The 18,818-nt window shown below is 46.0% G+C and overlaps 1 protein-coding gene and 1 long non-coding RNA gene across 14 annotated transcripts in view; one reads left to right on the plus strand and one right to left on the minus strand.

Annotated features, from left to right (window-relative positions):
• The window catches only part of LOC146042401 (voltage-gated potassium channel KCNC1-like), a 119,847-nt gene extending 101,417 nt beyond the window's left edge, over positions 1 to 18,430 (minus strand). For 11 of the 13 annotated variants that reach the window (XR_014463862.1, XR_014463861.1, XR_014463859.1 and 8 more), the window contains exons 1-2: positions 17,459 to 18,429; positions 9,418 to 10,522 (exon numbers count right to left, since the gene is read on the minus strand). Coding sequence is in view for 8 of the 13 variants with exons in the window: in XM_083162381.1 (XP_083018507.1) it covers positions 9,418 to 10,020 (603 nt within the window). In the remaining 5 variants the exon portion in view is untranslated. Of the gene's footprint in view, positions 1 to 9,417; positions 10,523 to 17,458 lie in introns of all 13 variants that reach the window. The other 2 variants (XR_014463864.1, XM_083162384.1) reach the window with 2 other exon arrangements.
• LOC146042403 (uncharacterized) lies at positions 10,072 to 18,561 on the plus strand. The gene is made up of 2 exons (XR_014463865.1): positions 10,072 to 11,438; positions 16,169 to 18,561. It is a non-coding gene; the product is annotated as an uncharacterized LOC146042403 (long non-coding RNA).
• The last annotated feature ends 257 nt before the right edge of the window (positions 18,562 to 18,818 follow it).

Below are 18,818 nucleotides of genomic sequence, written 5' to 3' on the forward strand. Positions count from 1 at the left end.
GCAATGCTATATAATAGTGGCCAGAGAAGGAGTGGTAAGCCCGCTACACACTAGGGGGTCACGTGAGACTGCCATTATCGTTATCGATACACACTGATCATTAATGATATCGCTCAGTGACATCATCTGAGCCCCACTGAACATGGTGACGTGGGGAGGGGGGTACTAAAAATGCACAGGAGCATGCATCCTTAACGATATTGAGCATACACAATACACTTTTTTTAAAGGTACCGCTCCTAATCGGAGAGTGTGTATGGGGCTTTACTGGTGGTGAATATTGCACTGGTCGCACCGCCCCTGCCTCAGCTACCCTGCCAAGGTGGACAACATCTTCCCCAGCAGCTGCACCCGACCGCTGCCATGTCTAGGTTAGTATTAACCCCTCCCCCAACCCCACTCAGCAACCAATCAGGATCTACTTCTTATTTATTTAGAACCTTCTAGAATATAAAAAAAACAGAATCTGATTGGTTGCTCTGTAAGCCCTATCCCCCCTGTCTCTATGGAGTGTGGTTAGGTTTCTGACAGTCTCAATGTCAACAATGCAATGTCAAGCTGAATATCGCGACGCGGTACTCAGTTCCAGCATTGTACTGGTCACCATGCTGTAGCTTACATTAGTACTGTGTCGGGATACTCAGCTCGACATCATGCTGTCAACATACTGTCGGCATTGTGACTGTTGACATACCTCTGTACGCAGACGTATTTATGCATTCACGTCTCTACATGCAATGCACGAGCAATTAAGAATAATTTGCTTTCAAGTCATTACTGGGCTCCTACTGTTTATCTGACCAATAGCAACGGCGTGGAATATAAAATCCTTTGTTTGTTTGACCTCTTCCTGGCAGCATATTGGATCTTTCTTCTCCTTCCCTAAATGGAGCACTCTAACTGTAATTCTGAGTATTTCTGCTCAGTTATAGGAAGATACACAACCGTTCCCATGATGACATAATGCACCTTCGGGCTCAGGCTAAAAATAAACCCACAGACAAAAAGGGAATGTTTAATTAGGGCGAGTAGAAGGGCTTTAATTTTCATGAGTTATGAAACTGTGCCAGGCCAAAGTCATTATAGTTTCAGGTAATATTTTGATCATATTAACTTGCAAAAAAAAATAAAAAATCCCACATGTTTTTTAATTAAAAATGATTAAAACCTGATTGAGTATTCGAGGGCCATCTAACTAATGAAGACTAAAGAAGCTTGCCTACAATCCAACTTAAGTATTCACGCAAGTTTTACTTAAGGCCAAATTGTGTCCTGATTCATAATTAATGCGTTACATCCGTATTCTCCGAAATATTGCAGATAACGGTTGGGAGCTGACTTTTGGCAGATTAAACTTCCCAGCACAAATAAGCATGCAACAGATAATAACTGATCAAATAGTTAAGAAAAAGAAATCTAATGGTATTACCGAGTTGGATACTAAATCCTGGCAGCCGGGATCTCCGCAGAGAGGAGGCAGGATAACGACAGCCCGAATCCCAACACATCCTGGTATTTTCACCCTACCAAACCCTCCTCCTTGTGCCTAACCCTAGACCAGTGATGGCTCACCTTGACACTCCGGCTGTTGTTGAACTACACATCCCAGCATGCCCTGCTACAGTTTTGCTATTTGGCCATGCCCAAACTGATGCAGGGCATGCTGGGATGTGTAGTTCAACAACAGCTGGAATGTCAAGGTTAGCCATCACTGCGCTAGACCCAACACTATGGGAACCGTTGGGTGAGTTGGAAGAATTCTGTGTATCTGGAAGACACTGCAGTGACGATGCTTTATGGGTTTGATCGGTCTGGCCCGAATTCGGGCCAGTGACCGATGTTGCGGGTCTGTGCATGGGTATAGGGCGAAAATACACATCCACAGACCCGCTTTGCGAACGACTTCTGCGGGTTTGAACTCAAATATAAATTGCGGTGTAAGAATAAAGCAGCCAGTATTTACCCTGCACAGAAACAAAATAACTCACCCAAATCTAACTCTCTCTGCACATGTTACATCTGCCTCCCTGCAGTGCAGCATGGTTTTGTCCATCTGCAAAAATTGTAGCCTCGCCAACAGCACTCAATCAGGACTGAAGTGTATATCATTGTTTTTGAAAGCTACACCATGAGGGAGATAGGGAGATAGAGTGAAGAGGTTGTCCCTTTCAACAATGAGCTTCCAGCTGTCATTTATCTAGCAAAGCCTGTAACATAACAGTTAAGCCCTGTACACACGGGGCGATTTAAGCCATTATAGCTGGCTAAATGGTTGCTGAGCGACCATATCGCCAGTGTGTTGTATGTGTTGTGGGAGATAAATCTCTAGGAGCGTGCTCCCGCAGCCAGCCCTTAATGGTCGCTGGCCGCAGGAGCATGCTCACGCAACTATGGCTAAAAATTACTGGTCACTGGTGAACAATGCACTGTGCAGCACCTGACTACACCTGTGCACCAGCGACCAGCAATTTCTAGTCAAAATGAGGTAGAACTAAGGTGCGTACACACGGGGCAATATGTCGCTGGCAATATATTGCTAGAAATATATTGCTCAGCAATCATATTGCTCAGTGCCCCGTTTTCATCTGCGACCAGAGATGGTCGCAGATGAAACTGTCACACTGCCGGGAGAAGAGGCAGGGGACCATTCAGGGGCTGAAAACGGGAGCGCGCACCCGGCGGTTTATCGCTGGTGCACACTCCAATCGCTGCCAATATGGTCGCTCAGCGACCATATTGCCAGCGATAAGTGTACCGTGTGTACACAGCTTTAGAATGAGACAGAATTACTTGCAATTTTCCGCCAAAATCGCTGGTTACTGATGGAAACGGTACACTGAGAAATATATTGCTGAAAAGCCAAAATTGCCAAAAAAGCCAAAATTGCTCAGCGACCATATTGCACTGTGTGTACACACCTTAAAGCCCCATACACACTAACTGATGAGGGCCACAGCTGATATAGTTAACCATATCAACCGACGACGACCGATATATTTCGCACACACGTTATCGGCCGATATCGGGGCCTTAGAACTGAATTGGTTGTGATGGACATGTTTTCCACTTTATCTCCCTCCAATATTTGATTATTCTGCACCAGCATTAAAAAAAAATGTTATACAATGCCTATCCTTCCTATTCCCCTATAGATTGTAAGCTTGCGAGCAGGGCCCTCCTACCTCTATGTCTGTCTGTGATTACCCAGTTTGTCCTATCACTGTTGATTCCAATGGTAAAGCACAATGAAATATGCTGCACTATATAAATAACAAGTCTGCGTAGGCTGATGTGTTGTGAGCATGTAGCTAAAGACGGGTATTTGCAGATCTGCAGACCTGAATGCGTGGTTCACTCTGCTTTAGGTCAGTGATGGTTCATCTGTCAGCCAGGTGAGAACACTGGCAACTATCTTATAGCATCGGTATGAAGAAGGTACCAAGAAAATACATTAGCTGCCCCAAATAACCCTGTATTCAGTGTTGTACTGGAATGTAGGGTCAGTCTGGGGAATACAGGGGTAAGGGCCTGTGCTGTGGACAGTCCCCACAGCGAATGTGGCCAGAAACCATGAATACTACAGCGCATAAACTGTCCGCCCCCCAATTAAACCATATAGTAAATACTGATAGTTCATGCAGTATAACCTACCACAGTGATGGCTAACCTTGACACTACAGCTATTGTTGAACTTTAGATCCCAGCATGCCCTGCTACAGTTTTACTATTAGACCATGCTAAAACTGACTCAGGGCATGCTGGGATGTATAGTTCAACAACAGCTGGATTGTCAAGGTTAGCCATCACTGATTACCAGATTATGCATTGCAGTAAATACACCACAGTTCTGGGAATGTAGTATAATGCCAAATATGTATAATAATAAAATACAGGATGGTGGTCCTGTTTATACCACACTAATGCATATCTACATATATGGACTTATACACACAGCAGCCTGTGTGGCCCCCAAAAAACTATATATATATATTTCTGTAAAAACAAACCAAGCACTCATATTCTCGACCATGTATCTGACAAATCAAGTGCACAGTCTGGACCCGGACACTAGAAGTGGGGGTTTAACCCTCAGGCACCGGAGCCCCTCTGAAATTTTCCACGCCGCCCTTGGGTATTACACCAACCCTGCCTCTATTAACAGCCAGTGATAACTATCACTGCATACACATCTAGAACATATGCTGTAAGAAAACGTATTGAATGCTTGGACTGTGTTCGCAGACAATTTTTTAAACTTGTCAGCATGTATCAAAGTTATAGACGTATGCTAACGGCGGCAGAACCCTGACACTGACAATTCAAGTATTGTCTGTGTAAGGGGGGCACCCTTCAGTAAGTACACTGCGGCTGTATTTATAATGGTGACAGAGGTCTTGTGACCCAGCAGATGAAATACACGTCCCCTGAACTTACAGGGAAGGGTGAATGGACTCTTTTATGCTCAGTAATAAAATCTGTTTATACTTAAAGACTCTTATGTATAACCATTTATTTGCTTGTACATTTGTATTCACAATGTGAAAGGATATGTCTAAGGATGTTTTTACAGAGACAAAGCAAGCAGGACTTGTGCATGTTACCCGTTATAGATATAAGTGCTCATCCTTATAAGGATTTTAATTAAGGTCCCATTTAAAAGTATTATAAAGTCAGCATTACATAATGGCTTAAAGGCCAGTTCAGATGAATGGGACTTGTATGTATGTTAATTTTAACTGAGTTTGCAGCTCCCCAAAGACATAGAACAGAGGATTCATACAGCACCGGACTGGGGCCTAACTCTGTATACATAAATATAGTAACTACAGCTATGCATTAGAGCACAGGTTCTCAAACTTGGTCCTCAACCCACACACAGTGATTGTTAAATAATTAGCTCCACCTGTGGATCTTTTAAAATGTGTCAAAGAGTAATGAGTGCACCTGTGCACCTGCCGGGTGACCTGGAAAACGTGAACTGTTTGAGGGCCGAGTTTGAGAACCCCTGCATAAGAGTTAGGAGGGCATTTTAATTAGGGCAAACCAAGTTATAATGAAGGGTTGCAGCCCTATATTTTCTAACCCCCCCCCCCCCCCTGCAACATGGTATTCCCAAGGTTCGAATGTGCCTAATTATATATAAGGGGAAGCTACTTATGGTTATTAGTATAATGTGATAAAGTACCATATATACTCGAGTATAAGCCTACTTTTTCAGAACATTTTTTGTGCTGAAAAATCCCCCCTCGGCTTATACTCGAGTGAGGGTCCCACTTGAGTCAATAAGTTTTCCCAGTTTTTGTGTTGTAAAATTAGGTGCCTCGGCTTATAATCGGGTCGACTTATACTCGAGTATATACGGTATATATGATGCACAGATAAACAACCCCCACATCCAATAAGTGAGCAATGATTTAATAATTTAAATTTACTGACAAAACTTCTTCTAATATATTGTTGCGTATATATATATATATATATATATATATATATATATATTGTATATATATATTGCTAGCTGTAAAAGGGAAGCACATACATTACTGTATGTGTCTGCTAACAACCGATGGGGTACATGACATTACAGAGCTGGGTCTCAATGTGACTTCTGTCCACAAATACAGTACTGAGGACCCCTGTGGTCACATAATACATGTTCCTTTGTGTTCTTATACATCAATATTCTATTGCTGATTCCTACTGTGACTCGTGGAGGTGTTCTATGCTGTGCCTGTGTACCATAGTACCTATGTATAATTTATAACAACAACGCAGGAAAAGGAATAAAGATATTCCAGCTGCACAAAAATCCATCTTTATCCACAATTAATAACTACTGCTTTGCCTAAGTTCCTAGAGGTTGCAGCATTTCCTGGAGGCAGTTTTCTCCAAGGGGTTTTAACAAATGATCCACAGACAATCTAATATATTGTGGAGCATCCAAATAGGGGATGGGATGTTTCGATAAGGGACCTTGCCATGATAAGTTTCCTATCTGAGAGGAAATGCAGTCTTGCATTGACTCAGGCTAAGCTAATACTCAGGGTAATTAGACTCTGCCGCATGTCCCTGCAATATGCTACAGTAATGGAAATGGCATAGTAATAGGCTCCAAACAATGATTTAAGTACTTCATTGAAGTCATGGTCGTATTTCAAGGCTATTCTCAAAATATGGTGCAGCTGATAAGAGTTCATTGCACATTTCTGTGCAGATACCGTCAGGTATGATGTCACACAGCCCGCAAACGTCACATCTGCTGGGTATCACTGAATGCAAGCACCAGGTCCCACATGTACGCATTGCGTGCACATTTGTGCACATGTAAAATGAGCAGAATAATGCACGAATTGACATGGAAATGGGAAGTCGTTATAGAGTGATAGATGGATCACAGCACAATGCGAGGCGATGGGCTCTTGAGCTAGCAGCATCAATAGACTTAAAAGGAGCTGTATTGGCAGGGCTGGTAATATGTAGCACTGCAGCCCTTGCTTCAGCACCACGGACAGCAGCTCAAAGACGCATTGCTGAACAGCTCCCAAGCTAGGAGATATGGCCAGCACCAGCCATTATAATTCAGTGACAGCTATAAAGGGGGGCCCTGATCAACGTGCTTCAACACTCTGTGCCTGCTGTCCTGTGTGACACACACACACACACACACACATCGTACACTATATTATCCCAGCAATACTACGTTCATCGGGCCGAATAACAGAGGCAGTCATTTACTGCAGCACACGTATAGCATGCCAGTGCATCTACACTGCATACATTTTTACATGTTTGTGTGTATCTCTGTGTATCATATGTGTGTGTGTATGTGTGTGTGTGTGTGTGTGTGTGTGTGTGTAAAACTGCTGTGTGTATCTCTTTGTAATATATATATATATATATATTTACACAAACACACACACCATGCACCTGTGCAACTGCTGTGTGTGTGTGTGTGTGTGTGTGTGTGTGTATCAATTTATCTCTATCGTTCTATCATATGTGTGTATGTATATATACTGAAATAGATATATGTATATATTACATCTATATATTTATATCTATATTATAAATATTTAGTGCATAACACAAACTGTTGTTTATATATATATATATATATATATATATATAATCCACTTGATTTAGGTTTCACTTAAGATGCAGTATAATCATTTACTCTTAAACGCGTTTTTAATTTCTCTCTCGGATGATTATTTATGCCTGGTGCCATAGATTTTAATCATTTCACGGTTTACAGTACAAGACAATAGATAATTAATCTGAAGAGAGCGAGGGAGGTGGGGGCTGGGTAAATCTGCAGAGTTAGCTGAAATTCTTGCTGCAGTTTCTCACTTCTTTGAAAGCAGGGCGCCCTCTACTGGGGTAAGCGTATCCATTGTGCTCTCCTCTGGTTATACTATATAACACTATATTTGCAAAACACACATTCTCTCTCCCCCCCCCCCCCCCCCCCCCTCCTTGCTACATTGCTGTGAGCAACATAAAAAAAGAGAACACTGTATGAATCCGTTAGAATGTCAGCAGTAAATGACCTTTTATAAGGTACATTCTATGCTTAAGGAAAGTTTGCAGTAGGCGATTATTTCCCGTTTTTAAGATGATTCATTTACAGTATGGTATTTAATATTGTAAAACGTTTTCAGTGGACACCGGAGAGGATACTGTAACTCGCTGATTTCAGGAAAGGCCGAATAAAGATGATAAATTGGTATGATAAATAAGTACTGCATGATAAACAATTACATTGCTTGTTTCCCATCCTTGTGGGCAGATGATGAGATTAAACTGGGTCTTTAAATGTCTACTCCTGCCTGAAAGGTTCCAGTAAATGACACAAATGTAATTCTCAGAGAGAATGTCTCACTTGGATTGCAGTATTCTCTACGGAACACCGAAATTAATAGTGAGTGAGTGGTTCATTTGGTAGCTTGATGGAATCAAGATAAGGCCACTGGCTGCTTCTTTTAATGAATGGTCAATGTATACACTACAACACGTTTAATATTAAGGACTGCCCTATTTATTGAATGTTCTGCAGCAGTTGTTCCTTTTTGGGGGAATTCATCTATTTAACCATTTCGATGCAATCTGTGCCTTGCAAAGATGTGACTGTGATGTGGCCGATTGTCAGCATCGACTCTATACCATGGGAAATAGTTTACAAGCTTTTGTTGATTTTCACTGCAGTGCAGTCCTCTAAGCTGCCCTCCCCCAGCTCACTACCATCCATACTGTACTTGTTCAGTGCTGCAGCTGATGCACATGTCCCCCCCCCCCCACTTGGACTCCATCCTCCACTAGCTGCAATTAGAAGCAGAACACACTGCCACACAGCCTCCAATATACCTTGGCCACAGAGAATAGGAATCATTCATCCATTCAGCCTCTTGCAGTGTGCATGCATTAAGCGTATCGGAGTTACCAGAGTGTTGTAATCTGTACAAGATTAATTAGGAAAACTTTCACTCTGCATACCACACTGCTGCCACATGAGCGCCCCCTACCGTGCAATATGTGGCCATGCAGCCCTTGCATTATAGTTTCTAGTAAGCGTGAGTATGTGTGTATGTATCTTATTTTTGTTAACAATACATATATAATTATTATTGCCTCATTGTAATTTAAGATTGTTCCCCTTCAATTGCCTAGCAACACTTAGTATTAAGCAATTGTCTCATTGCAATGTATAACTGTCTAACTGCACCTGCATTGCATCACTTATGTGTAAGTAACTGTCTTATTGTCATTTAATATTGTTCACCGTCAATTGCATAGCATCACTTAACTCTAATCATTGGTCCTACAGTATTGTATAAGTATACACCTGAAACTGTATTGCATCACTTAAGTGCAGGTAGTGGTCTGTAATGTATAAGAGCACACCTACAAGAAATTGCATCACTTATGAATAAGTATGTATTGGTCTTATTGGAGTGTAAGTATACAACTGCAATTGCATTGCATTACTGTGGTGTAAGTAATGGTTTTATTGTATTGTGTATATCTGAAATTGCATTGCACCACTGTGGTGTAAGTATTGGTCTTATTGTAATGCATACCTGTACACCTGCAATTGCATTGCATTACTATGGTGTAAGTATTGGTATTATTGCCATGTAAAACTGTACACCTGCAACTGCATTACTGTGGTGTAAGTATTGGTCTTATTGGAATGCATAACTGTACACCTGCAACTGCATTACTGTGGTGTATTGGTAGTATTGCCATGTATAACTGTACACCTGCAACAGCTTCACTTACTGTAGTATAAGTAATTGTGTCATTGCAGTATTGTATTGTCCCCCTGCATTGCATGCCTACACATGTAAGGTATGTAGCATGCTGTTACATACATGTCACACACATGACAGAAGGTAAGACAGAAGTGGGGTACATTACCCTGGCAGCTTTGGAAGAATAAGGGTCCTCAAAGAGAGCCCAGACCTTGGGCTGCAGCCTCTTCCACCAGCCCAGCTTCCTGCCATCCTCCTGCAAGCAGAGCCTCTTCAGCTCAATGTCCTCCTCGTCCTCCTCGTCGGGCTCCGGGGTCTCGAAGCTGTCTAGCGCCTCCTCGGCGTCCCTATGCTGCCTGTAGTTCATCCAGCAGCAAGCCTCCACGTCCGTCTCATCGATGCCCCAGAAGGCCAGCTCTTCCTCGTACAGTGGCCCGCACACATCGGCCGGGCAGTGCAGCTTCCCAGTACGGTAGTAGTTTAGTACATAGGCGAAGACCGCCGGGTGGCGGTCGAAGAAGAACTCGTCGGTCTTGGGGTCGTAGTCGAAGTTGCTGAAGGCATCAGGCTCGGTAAGCCAGGACAGCCGGGTCCCGGGCAAAGTCTTGAGGGTGCTCCTGTAGGTCTCATGCCTGATGCCCCCGACATTAATGACAATCTTGTCGCTGTCCTCGTTTTTGCCCATATCTCCTTTCAAACATGACTTAGAGGGAGGCTTGTTACCAGACTTGCGCCCGCGGAAGGAGGAGACACAGACTGAGCTGATCATAAGTGTGCTGGGTGCTGGGATTTTTTTTTTTTTTTTTTTTTTTTTAGAAATCCGCAAGTAGGGATCAGGTTTCACCAGGACATCGAATAGGGTCGCTTCAAACTGGAAGCGTCATCGCCCTCTCTGCTTTTCCCACTTCTTTTTTTTTTCACTCTCTCTCTCTTTTCCACTCTCTCTCTCTCTTTCTTCTCAAGCTAAACCCCTCTTCTTCTTCTTCTTCTTCTTCTTCTTCTTCTTCTTCTTCTTCTTCTTGTTCTGCACCCCCCCAAAAAAAGGGACTTAGCCTGAGAGCTGCAGGATGGGTACAGCTAAGCTGGGTGTTCCAAGACTTTTATGCATATAAAAATATATCTATATCTGTCAAGTTCTAGATCAGTGTGTAGATCAGGGTTGAGGTTGGAAGACTTTTAAAAGGAGGCTGTATGGACACTTGCATTTCCACCCTCACCACCAGAGCTGGACCGTCTTCTGCTGGGCAGGTGCTGCTGGAAGTCCCGGGCAACTGGAAACAGACAGACAGGTTTATTTTTTGTATTATTCTTATTATTTGACCGTGTATCATTGTAACATCGGCCCATCGCCCTATGTGTATCAGTCCGACTGCAAACTCTGAACTTGCATCTCTGATATATCGGCAGTATCTTGTATCTTTGTAGCTATTTTCTTAGACTTTAAATTATATTTGCGTTTTGAGTTCCTCTTGGGACAATTTGTAGTTTTTTTTTCTCCTCCCCAAACCACCAATTTATTGCGCAACCAGATTTGTAGTTCTTTTAAGAACATGTATATAACAATCAAATAAATGTGAAATCAGTCCTATTTTGGTAGCATTTTCATATTTGAAATGAATATTTAGTTACATTGCTGGATTAGTATTTCATATCCCCAGTACAGTCCCATTATTACATAAGCTTGGTGTGTATAGAATACTGGGATGGCTTGGCATCACTTAATACATTGCATGGAATACATCCACACGGTAAAGCATACAGGATCTAAAGCTTGGAGCTCAAAATTCACTATGGCCAATGTAATGTTATCATTTGGGGGAAAGACAGTTGTCTTTTTCCCGAAGAGTGTCTCCGCCAAATGATTCTCTATCTATCTATCTATCTATCTATCTATCTATCTATCTATCTATCTATCTATCTATCTATCTATCTATCTATCCAGATATATATATATATATATATATATATATATATATAGATATATATAGATATAGATATAGATATATATCAACCATAGATTTATATATGTATCTACATCTATCTATCTATCTATCTATCTATCTATCTATCTATCTATCTATCTAATCTATCTGTGCTGCCCGTTTGTGGTACCCTATGGTGTGTGCAGAAGGCATGAAAGGCTGAGTGGGCTTTTCTTGGATGATCAATATGCTGAACAGTAATAAGGTAAGTGATGCTATAGCGCTCCATAATAATCACACCGCTTTTATCCCCTGTGCTGTATTGTGACTGCTTGCAATATGCTCCACGGTTACTGCTGATGCTTGGAAATCTTATGGCACTGTATGCAGTACAAGGCTGCACCACACTCACACAGCCTGTGTACATTCACAAAGTGTTCCCTCTCTCGTGCTTACTCCATCCCACACTCTATGTCCATTCTATCTTCGTGTACTGTAGATGGTTTTATATATATATATATATATATATATATATATATATATATATATATATATATATATATATATATATATACCTCTATCTATCTATCTATCTATCTATCTATATGTATATATTCTATTAGCTGTTGTATATAAATATATATATATATTATATATATATTACATATTCTGCAGTCACCTAATTACACTCCAATGTACGATAAGATACTGTATTGCAGCACACACACACACACACACACACACACACACACACACACACACACACACACACACACACGCGCGCACGCTCGCTCTCCCTCTCGCTCGCTCACACACACACTCTCTCTCTCTCTCTCTCTCTCTCTCTCCCTGCATCCTTCCACACACAACGTCTCCCCTCTGGTGTAATGGTGAATAACTTGGCTCTGGTGCAGCAGCAGAACCTGAAGGGGAGCTGTAGGTTAGAGAGAGGGAGAGAGAGGAGCCTGCAGAGGGATGATGCTCCCCAGACTCGTCCTTGCTCAGCGCATGATTCGCCCTTTAGAATCTCTGCAGAATATTCATTATGATGATGATGACAATTATTATTAGTCGTCGTCCCCCATCGCTATGTATATACAGTAGATGGCATGTATCGGTGCACATGTGTTACACACGTGATGCCCTCTGCCAATGCTTGCTCTGCAGCATAGAGAGACCGGTACTGGTGTGGTGCAGGGTAGAGCATTGTGCCAGGGTCTTGGAAGGTGCAATGCCCCCAGTCCTGACTCCTGTGGGTCCCTGGACCCCTCTGCAGGGAGACCAGTGCTGGCAGGGAAGGGGTAGGCAGAGATAGAAAGGAAACCTCCTATCTCAGATCCTGTTCTGCAGGATAATAACCTGGTCACAGCATTTGCTGCAGTGAGGAAGCTAATTGCCAGAGCGGAACGGTGGTGTGAGGGTAGACGAGATGATAGCACAGGAGAGAGGGACAGGCTGTGCCTGGTGCTGGGGGCATAGCTGTGCCTGCTGCTGGGGGCATAGGTAGCTGTGCCTGCTGCTGGGGGCATAGGTAGCTGTGCCTGGTGCTGGGGGCATAGGTAGCTGTGCCTTCTGCTGGGGGCATAGGTAGCTGTGCCTGCTGCTGGGGGCATAGGTAGCTGTGCCCGCTGCTGGGGGCATAGGTAGCTGTGCCCGCTGCTGGGGGCATAGGTAGCTGTGCCCGCTGCTGGGGGCATAGGTAGCTGTGCCCGCTGCTGGGGGCATAGGTAGCTGTGCCTGGTGCTAGGGGCATAGGTAGCTGTGCCCGCTGCTGGGGGCATAGGTAGCTGTGCCTGGTGCTGGGGGCATAGGTAGCTGTGCCTGGTGCTGGGGGCATAGGTAGCTGTGCCTGGTGCTGGGGCATAGGTAGCTGTGCCCGGTGCTGGGGGCATAGGTAGCTGTGCCTGCTGCTGGGGGCATAGGTAGCTGTGCCTGGTGCTGGGGGCATAGGTAGCTGTGCCTTCTGCTGGGGGCATAGGTAGCTGTGCCCGCTGCTGGGGGCATAGGTAGCTGTGCCCGCTGCTGGGGGCATAGGTAGCTGTGCCCGCTGCTGGGGGCATAGGTAGCTGTGCCCGCTGCTGGGGGCATAGGTAGCTGTGCCCGCTGCTGGGGGCATAGGTAGCTGTGCCCGCTGCTGGGGGCATAGGTAGCTGTGCCCGCTGCTGGGGGCATAGGTAGCTGTGCCCGCTGCTGGGGGCATAGGTAGCTGTGCCCTCTGCTGGGGGCATAGGTAGCTGTGCCCGCTGCTGGGGGCACAGGTAGCTGTGCCCGCTGCTGGGGGCATAGGTAGCTGTGCCCGCTGCTGGGGGCATAGGTACCTGTGCCTGGTGTTGGGTTCATAGGTACAGTAGCTGTCTCCGCTGCTGGGGGCATAGGTAGCTGTGCCAGGTGCTGGGGCATAGGTAGCTGTGCCTGGTTCTGGGGGCATAGGTACCTGTGCCTGGTGTTGGGTTCATAGGTACAGTAGCTGTGCCTGCTGCTGGAGGCATAGGTAGCTGTGCCTGGTGCTGGGGAAATAGGTAGCTGTTCCCAGTGCTGGGGGCATAGGTAGCTGTGCCCACTGCTGGGGGCATAGGTAGCTGTGCCTGGTGCTGGGGCCATAGGTAGCTGTGCTGGGGGCATAGGTAGCTGTGCCCAGTGATGGGGGCATAGGTAGCGGTGTCCATTGCTGGGGCATAGGTAGCTGTACCAGCTGTTGTGAGCATAGATAGCTGTGCTCGGTGCTGGGGGCATAGGTAGCTGTGCCTGCTGCTGGGGGGCATAGGTAGCTGTACCTGGTGCTGGGGCATAGGTAGCTGTGCCTGCTGCTGGGGGCATAGGTAGCTCTTCCTGCTGCTGGGGGCATAGGTAGCTGTGCCTGCTGCAGGGGGCATAAGTAGCTGTGCGGCTGCAGGGGGTATAGGTAGCTGTGCCCGCTGCTGGGGGCATAGGAAGCTGTGCCCGCTGCTGGGAGCATAGGTAGCTGTGCCCGCTGATGGGGGCATAGGTTGCTGTTCCCGCTGCTGGGGGCATAGGTAGCTGTGCCCGCTGCTGGGGGCATAGGTAGCTGTGCCTGCTGCTGGGGGCATGGGTAGCTGTGCCTGCTGCTGGGGGCATAGGTAGCTGTGCCTGGTGCTGGGGGCATAGGTAGCTGTGCCTGGTGCTGGGGGCATAGGTAGCTGTGCCCGGTGCTGGGGGAATAGGTAGCTGTGCCCGCAGCTGGGGGCATAGGTAGCTGTGCCCGCGGCTGGGGGCATAGGTAGCTGTGCCCGCTGCTGGGGGCATAGGTAACTGTGCCCGCTGCTGGGGGCACAGGTACAGTAGCTCTGCCCGCTGCTGGAGGCATAGGTATCTGTGCCTGCTGCTGGAGGCATAGGTAGCTGTGCCCGGTGCTGGGGGGATAGGTAGCTGTGCCCGCAATTGGGGGCATAGGTAGCTGTGCCCACTGCTGGGGGCATAGGTAACTGTGCCCGCTGCTGGGGGCACAGGTAGCTCTGCCCTCTGCTGGAGGCATAGGTATCTGTGCCTGCTGCTGGGGGCATAGGTAGCTGTGCCCGGTGCTGGGGGAATATGTAGCTGTGCCCGCTTCTGGGGGCATAGGTAGCTGTGCCCGCTACTGGGGGCATAGGTAGCTGTGCCCGCTGCTGGGAGCATAGGTAGCTGTGCCCGCTGCTGGGAGCATAGGTAGCTGTGCCCGCTGCTGTGGGCATAGGTAGCTGTGCCTGCTGCTGGAAGCATAGGTAGATGAGCCTGCTGCTGGGGGCATAGTAAGCTGTGCAGGCTGCTGGGGGCATAATCAGCTGCATGGCCTACTGCTAAGGGCATAGGAAACTGCCTGGCATGGCCTGCTGCTGGGGGCATAGGTAGCTGTGCCTGGTGCTGGGGGAATAGGTAGCTGTGCCTGGTGCTGGGGGCATAGGTAGCTCTGCCCGCTGCTGGAAGCATAGGTATCTGTGCCCGCTGCTGGGGGCATAGGTAGCTGTGCCTGGTGCTGGGGGAATAGGTAGCTGTGCCTGGTGCTGGGGGCATAGGTAGCTGTGCCTGCTGCTGGGGGCATAGGTAGCTGTGCCCGGTGCTGGGGGAATAGGTAGCTGTGCCCGCAGCTGGGGGCATAGGTAGCTGTGCCTTCTGCTTGGGGCATAGGTAACTGTGCCCGCTGCTGGGGGCATAGGTAGCTGTGCCTTCTACTGGGGGCATAGGTAGCTGTGCCCGCTGCTGGGGGCATAGGTAGCTGTGCCCAGTGCTGGGGGCATAGGTAGCTGTGCCCGCAGCTGGGGGCATAGGTAGCTGTGCCCGCTGCTGGGGGCATAGGTAACTGTGCCCGCTGCTGGGGGCACAGGTAGCTCTGCCCGCTGCTGGAGGCATAGGTAGCTGTGCCTGCTGCTTGGGGCATAGGCTGATGAGCCTGCTGCTGGGGGCATAGGTAGCTGTGCCCGCTGCTGGGAGCATAGGTAGCTGTGCCTGCTGCTGGGGGCATAGGTAGATGAGCCTGCTGCTGGGGGCATAGTAAGCTGTGCAGGCTGCTGGGGGCATAATCAGCTGCATGGCCTACTGCTAAGGGCATAGGAAACTGCCTGGCATGGCCTGCTGCTGGGGGTATAGGAAGAAGCATGGCCTGCTGCTGGGTATAGCATAGGTAGCTGCCTTGGATCTTGTGGGCATAGGTTAATGCATGGGCTGCTGGCTCAGCCTGGCATGGAAGGTGCAATATCTGCCTTGTAGCACCCACCACAGATCTGGACTGTATTATTGACAAATGAAGTTCAGGCGGTGGGAGGGGGGTAGTACAATAATCTGTTACTCGTTCGGTTCGATTCTCAGATGGCTGTCTATCAATCCCACACACAGATGTGTACTATAACACACACACACACACACACATATGTGAACTATATCTCACACACACACACACACACACACACACACACACACACACACACACACACACACACACACACACACACACACAATGCCTAGTGAATATCAATTGTTGTATTTCTTTTCCTTACTCTGCAGTAGTATTACCAGACGCCCCCAGCTCTTCTCAGCAACTCACCAATGGCCTTGTTTTCCAGTCTATAAGGAAGATCATTGGCTGGGAATAGGATCTGCTATGGCTGCACTACTCCACTCTGTCCATGGTGCCTCTCCGCAGAAGAAGAAGATGAGGAGGAGGAGGAGGAGGAACTGGAAGCCCATGCAGCGCCCTGTGGCCCTTATGCTGTGACACCACTTATTGTATCCCCTTCCCATGGTCCAGGATGCCTCCAGGCTGTCTGCCACCTGCATTCAGCTGCACCCATATAATCAGGGAGGAGGACAGTGAGGGGTATACTGTAGGTTCCCAAAAGTTTAGGCAAGTTTAGGGTATTCTATCATCTGCTGCATTGGAGATGTACAGCAAATACTAATAGCAGAGATTGCAATAGGGGCCTGTAATAAGTGACCCATCCACCTGCTGTACTTATATATTACACAGCGTCACATACTGACATACATATCCTAATTATAAAGCGCAACGTTCTAAGCTGACGCTAAATACCTGAATGGTGGGAAATACATCATTTATATTCGATGTTAAATAGTCTAGAATACAGAAGTAGTGATGGGGAACTGAGCATAGGCTCGGCAGCGTCATGTTCTGAGCATGCAGACCAGTCACTGCCTTCAAGGGCAAGAGGTGCAATCTATCTCATTGGGCTAAGTAATGCCAGGACCACCAAGAGGCGAATAAGGGGTGACAATGGGTTTTTCTTACTTGCGCTGTGCATTATCAAACATGTATATATATATATATATATATATATATATATATATATATATATATATATATATATATATAGTATACACACACACACATAATACATATACAATCACACACACATACCTGCATACATACAGCATTCATCTAACTCAAGAGCATAGCACAGGCTTCAAGGATGCAACAACACTGCACATCAGGTGCATTCAGACGTGTTGTAGCATCCACAGCCACAAGTAGATACCCCCCCCCCCCCCCATACACCCCGACTCTACTGACTAATGCAATTAACTAAGATGCAGCAATCAGGTGCTGCTGAGGGCAAAGTGACAAATGCAAGAGGTCAGTCATTCCTTATAGAACCGATCACTAATCAACGTACAACTCTACTGGCTAGGGCTTGCTGTACGAAAACACCCCCACCCTCCCCGAATTATATATATATATATATATATATATATATATATATATATATATATATATATATATATATATATACATATATATATATATATGTATAGAGAGAGGCAAGATGCAGTACTTACTTGTCACTGAGCACTTATATCTGAACAGCTGTCACAGAGGTCCGTGTTAAGCCTGAGCAGTGTTGCCCTTATACAATACAAAAAAAAAATGACATTCTTCTAAGCGACCTGTAAGACAGGCTGTGTTCTCAGAGTGATGACTGCTCACAGGAAGACACAGAGATGAGCCCACTTTAGCTTCCAGACCAGGCTGCCTGGGAGACTTATGAATGGAAATTGCAAAGTAAAAAAAAAAAAAAAGTAAAAAAAAAAAAAAAAAATTTGTACAGAGCAAATAAAAATCAGCTTGATTGCAGAACGGGTTATAGTGTTGCTTTCCCTGGCCTGCTGGTACAGCCTTGTTAAAAGAATGGGAGGGTTCAACAGGGAAAGAGAGAGAGAGAGAGAGAGAGAGAGAGAGAGAGGAGAAAAAAAAAAAAGGAAAAAAAAAAAAGGGAAAAAAAAATCCAGAATGTTTTTTGCCTCTGTGTATCTCTCCCCAGCTTGCAAGATGCAGAATGGGGTTGTGCCTAGTCTGCTGCAGACCGTGTTATGACATCATCGCCTCATTAAGGTGGATTATCAATCTTCAACCCTTTTCCTTAAATTCTACATTCCACCCTGATGGTGGCTAAGGTGGGGATGGATGAGACAATGTCAATGTGACAGCACTGGAGGATTGGAAGCAGGGGCAGCCACACCAGCAGTCACACCTGTAGCAGTCCTAGTTTAGGAGTCCTGGAACATGGCTTCCCGTGCAGTGCAGAAGAAGATCAGCAGGAGGACGAGATGCCTTGACACATGGACATGTAATCTTATTTTGCAGCCTGGGGCTCATTGAGAACTGCAGTAGTGGTGGGTGTTGCTGTGCTGATCTAGCCCAGCTCTGTCAGGAGGTGTGTGATGGGAGAGCCACCTTAAGAGAATCACACAGGAATGTTGGAGAGTTGAGGTCTTGGACACTGCATGTACCTGCTGCATAGACAAGGAGGCAGCGGCAGGCAAGGTGCTCTAATAGGACAGTGATTGCACTGAGTATGTCATTTCCTTAGTCATCCTCTGCACCCTTGTTCATTCTGTTGCATGGTACAGCCAAGATTCCAATAAACTAGAATGCTGCTCTATGAGATGTCTTTGTTTATTACTTATTATACTTCATGTTAAGATCAAAGAGTATTGAAATGTTTCTGATCCTTTTGCAATCAGATGTTTTGCGTGCTGTCACTTTCATTTTCACATTTGTATTTATTTTGTCTCGGTCTTTTATTTACTAAGATGGGAGTTTTGTTGGAGATGGGCTGTTGCTATGGGCAACCAATCAGATGATATCTGTTATTTTCTAGAAGGTGCTAAATAAATAAGTAGAACCTGAATGGTTGCT

The sequence above is a fragment of the Crinia signifera genome, chromosome 19 (genome assembly GCF_055691185.1).
Source record: "Crinia signifera chromosome 19, ASM5569118v1, whole genome shotgun sequence".
NCBI classification, from domain to species: domain Eukaryota; kingdom Metazoa; phylum Chordata; class Amphibia; order Anura; family Myobatrachidae; genus Crinia; species Crinia signifera.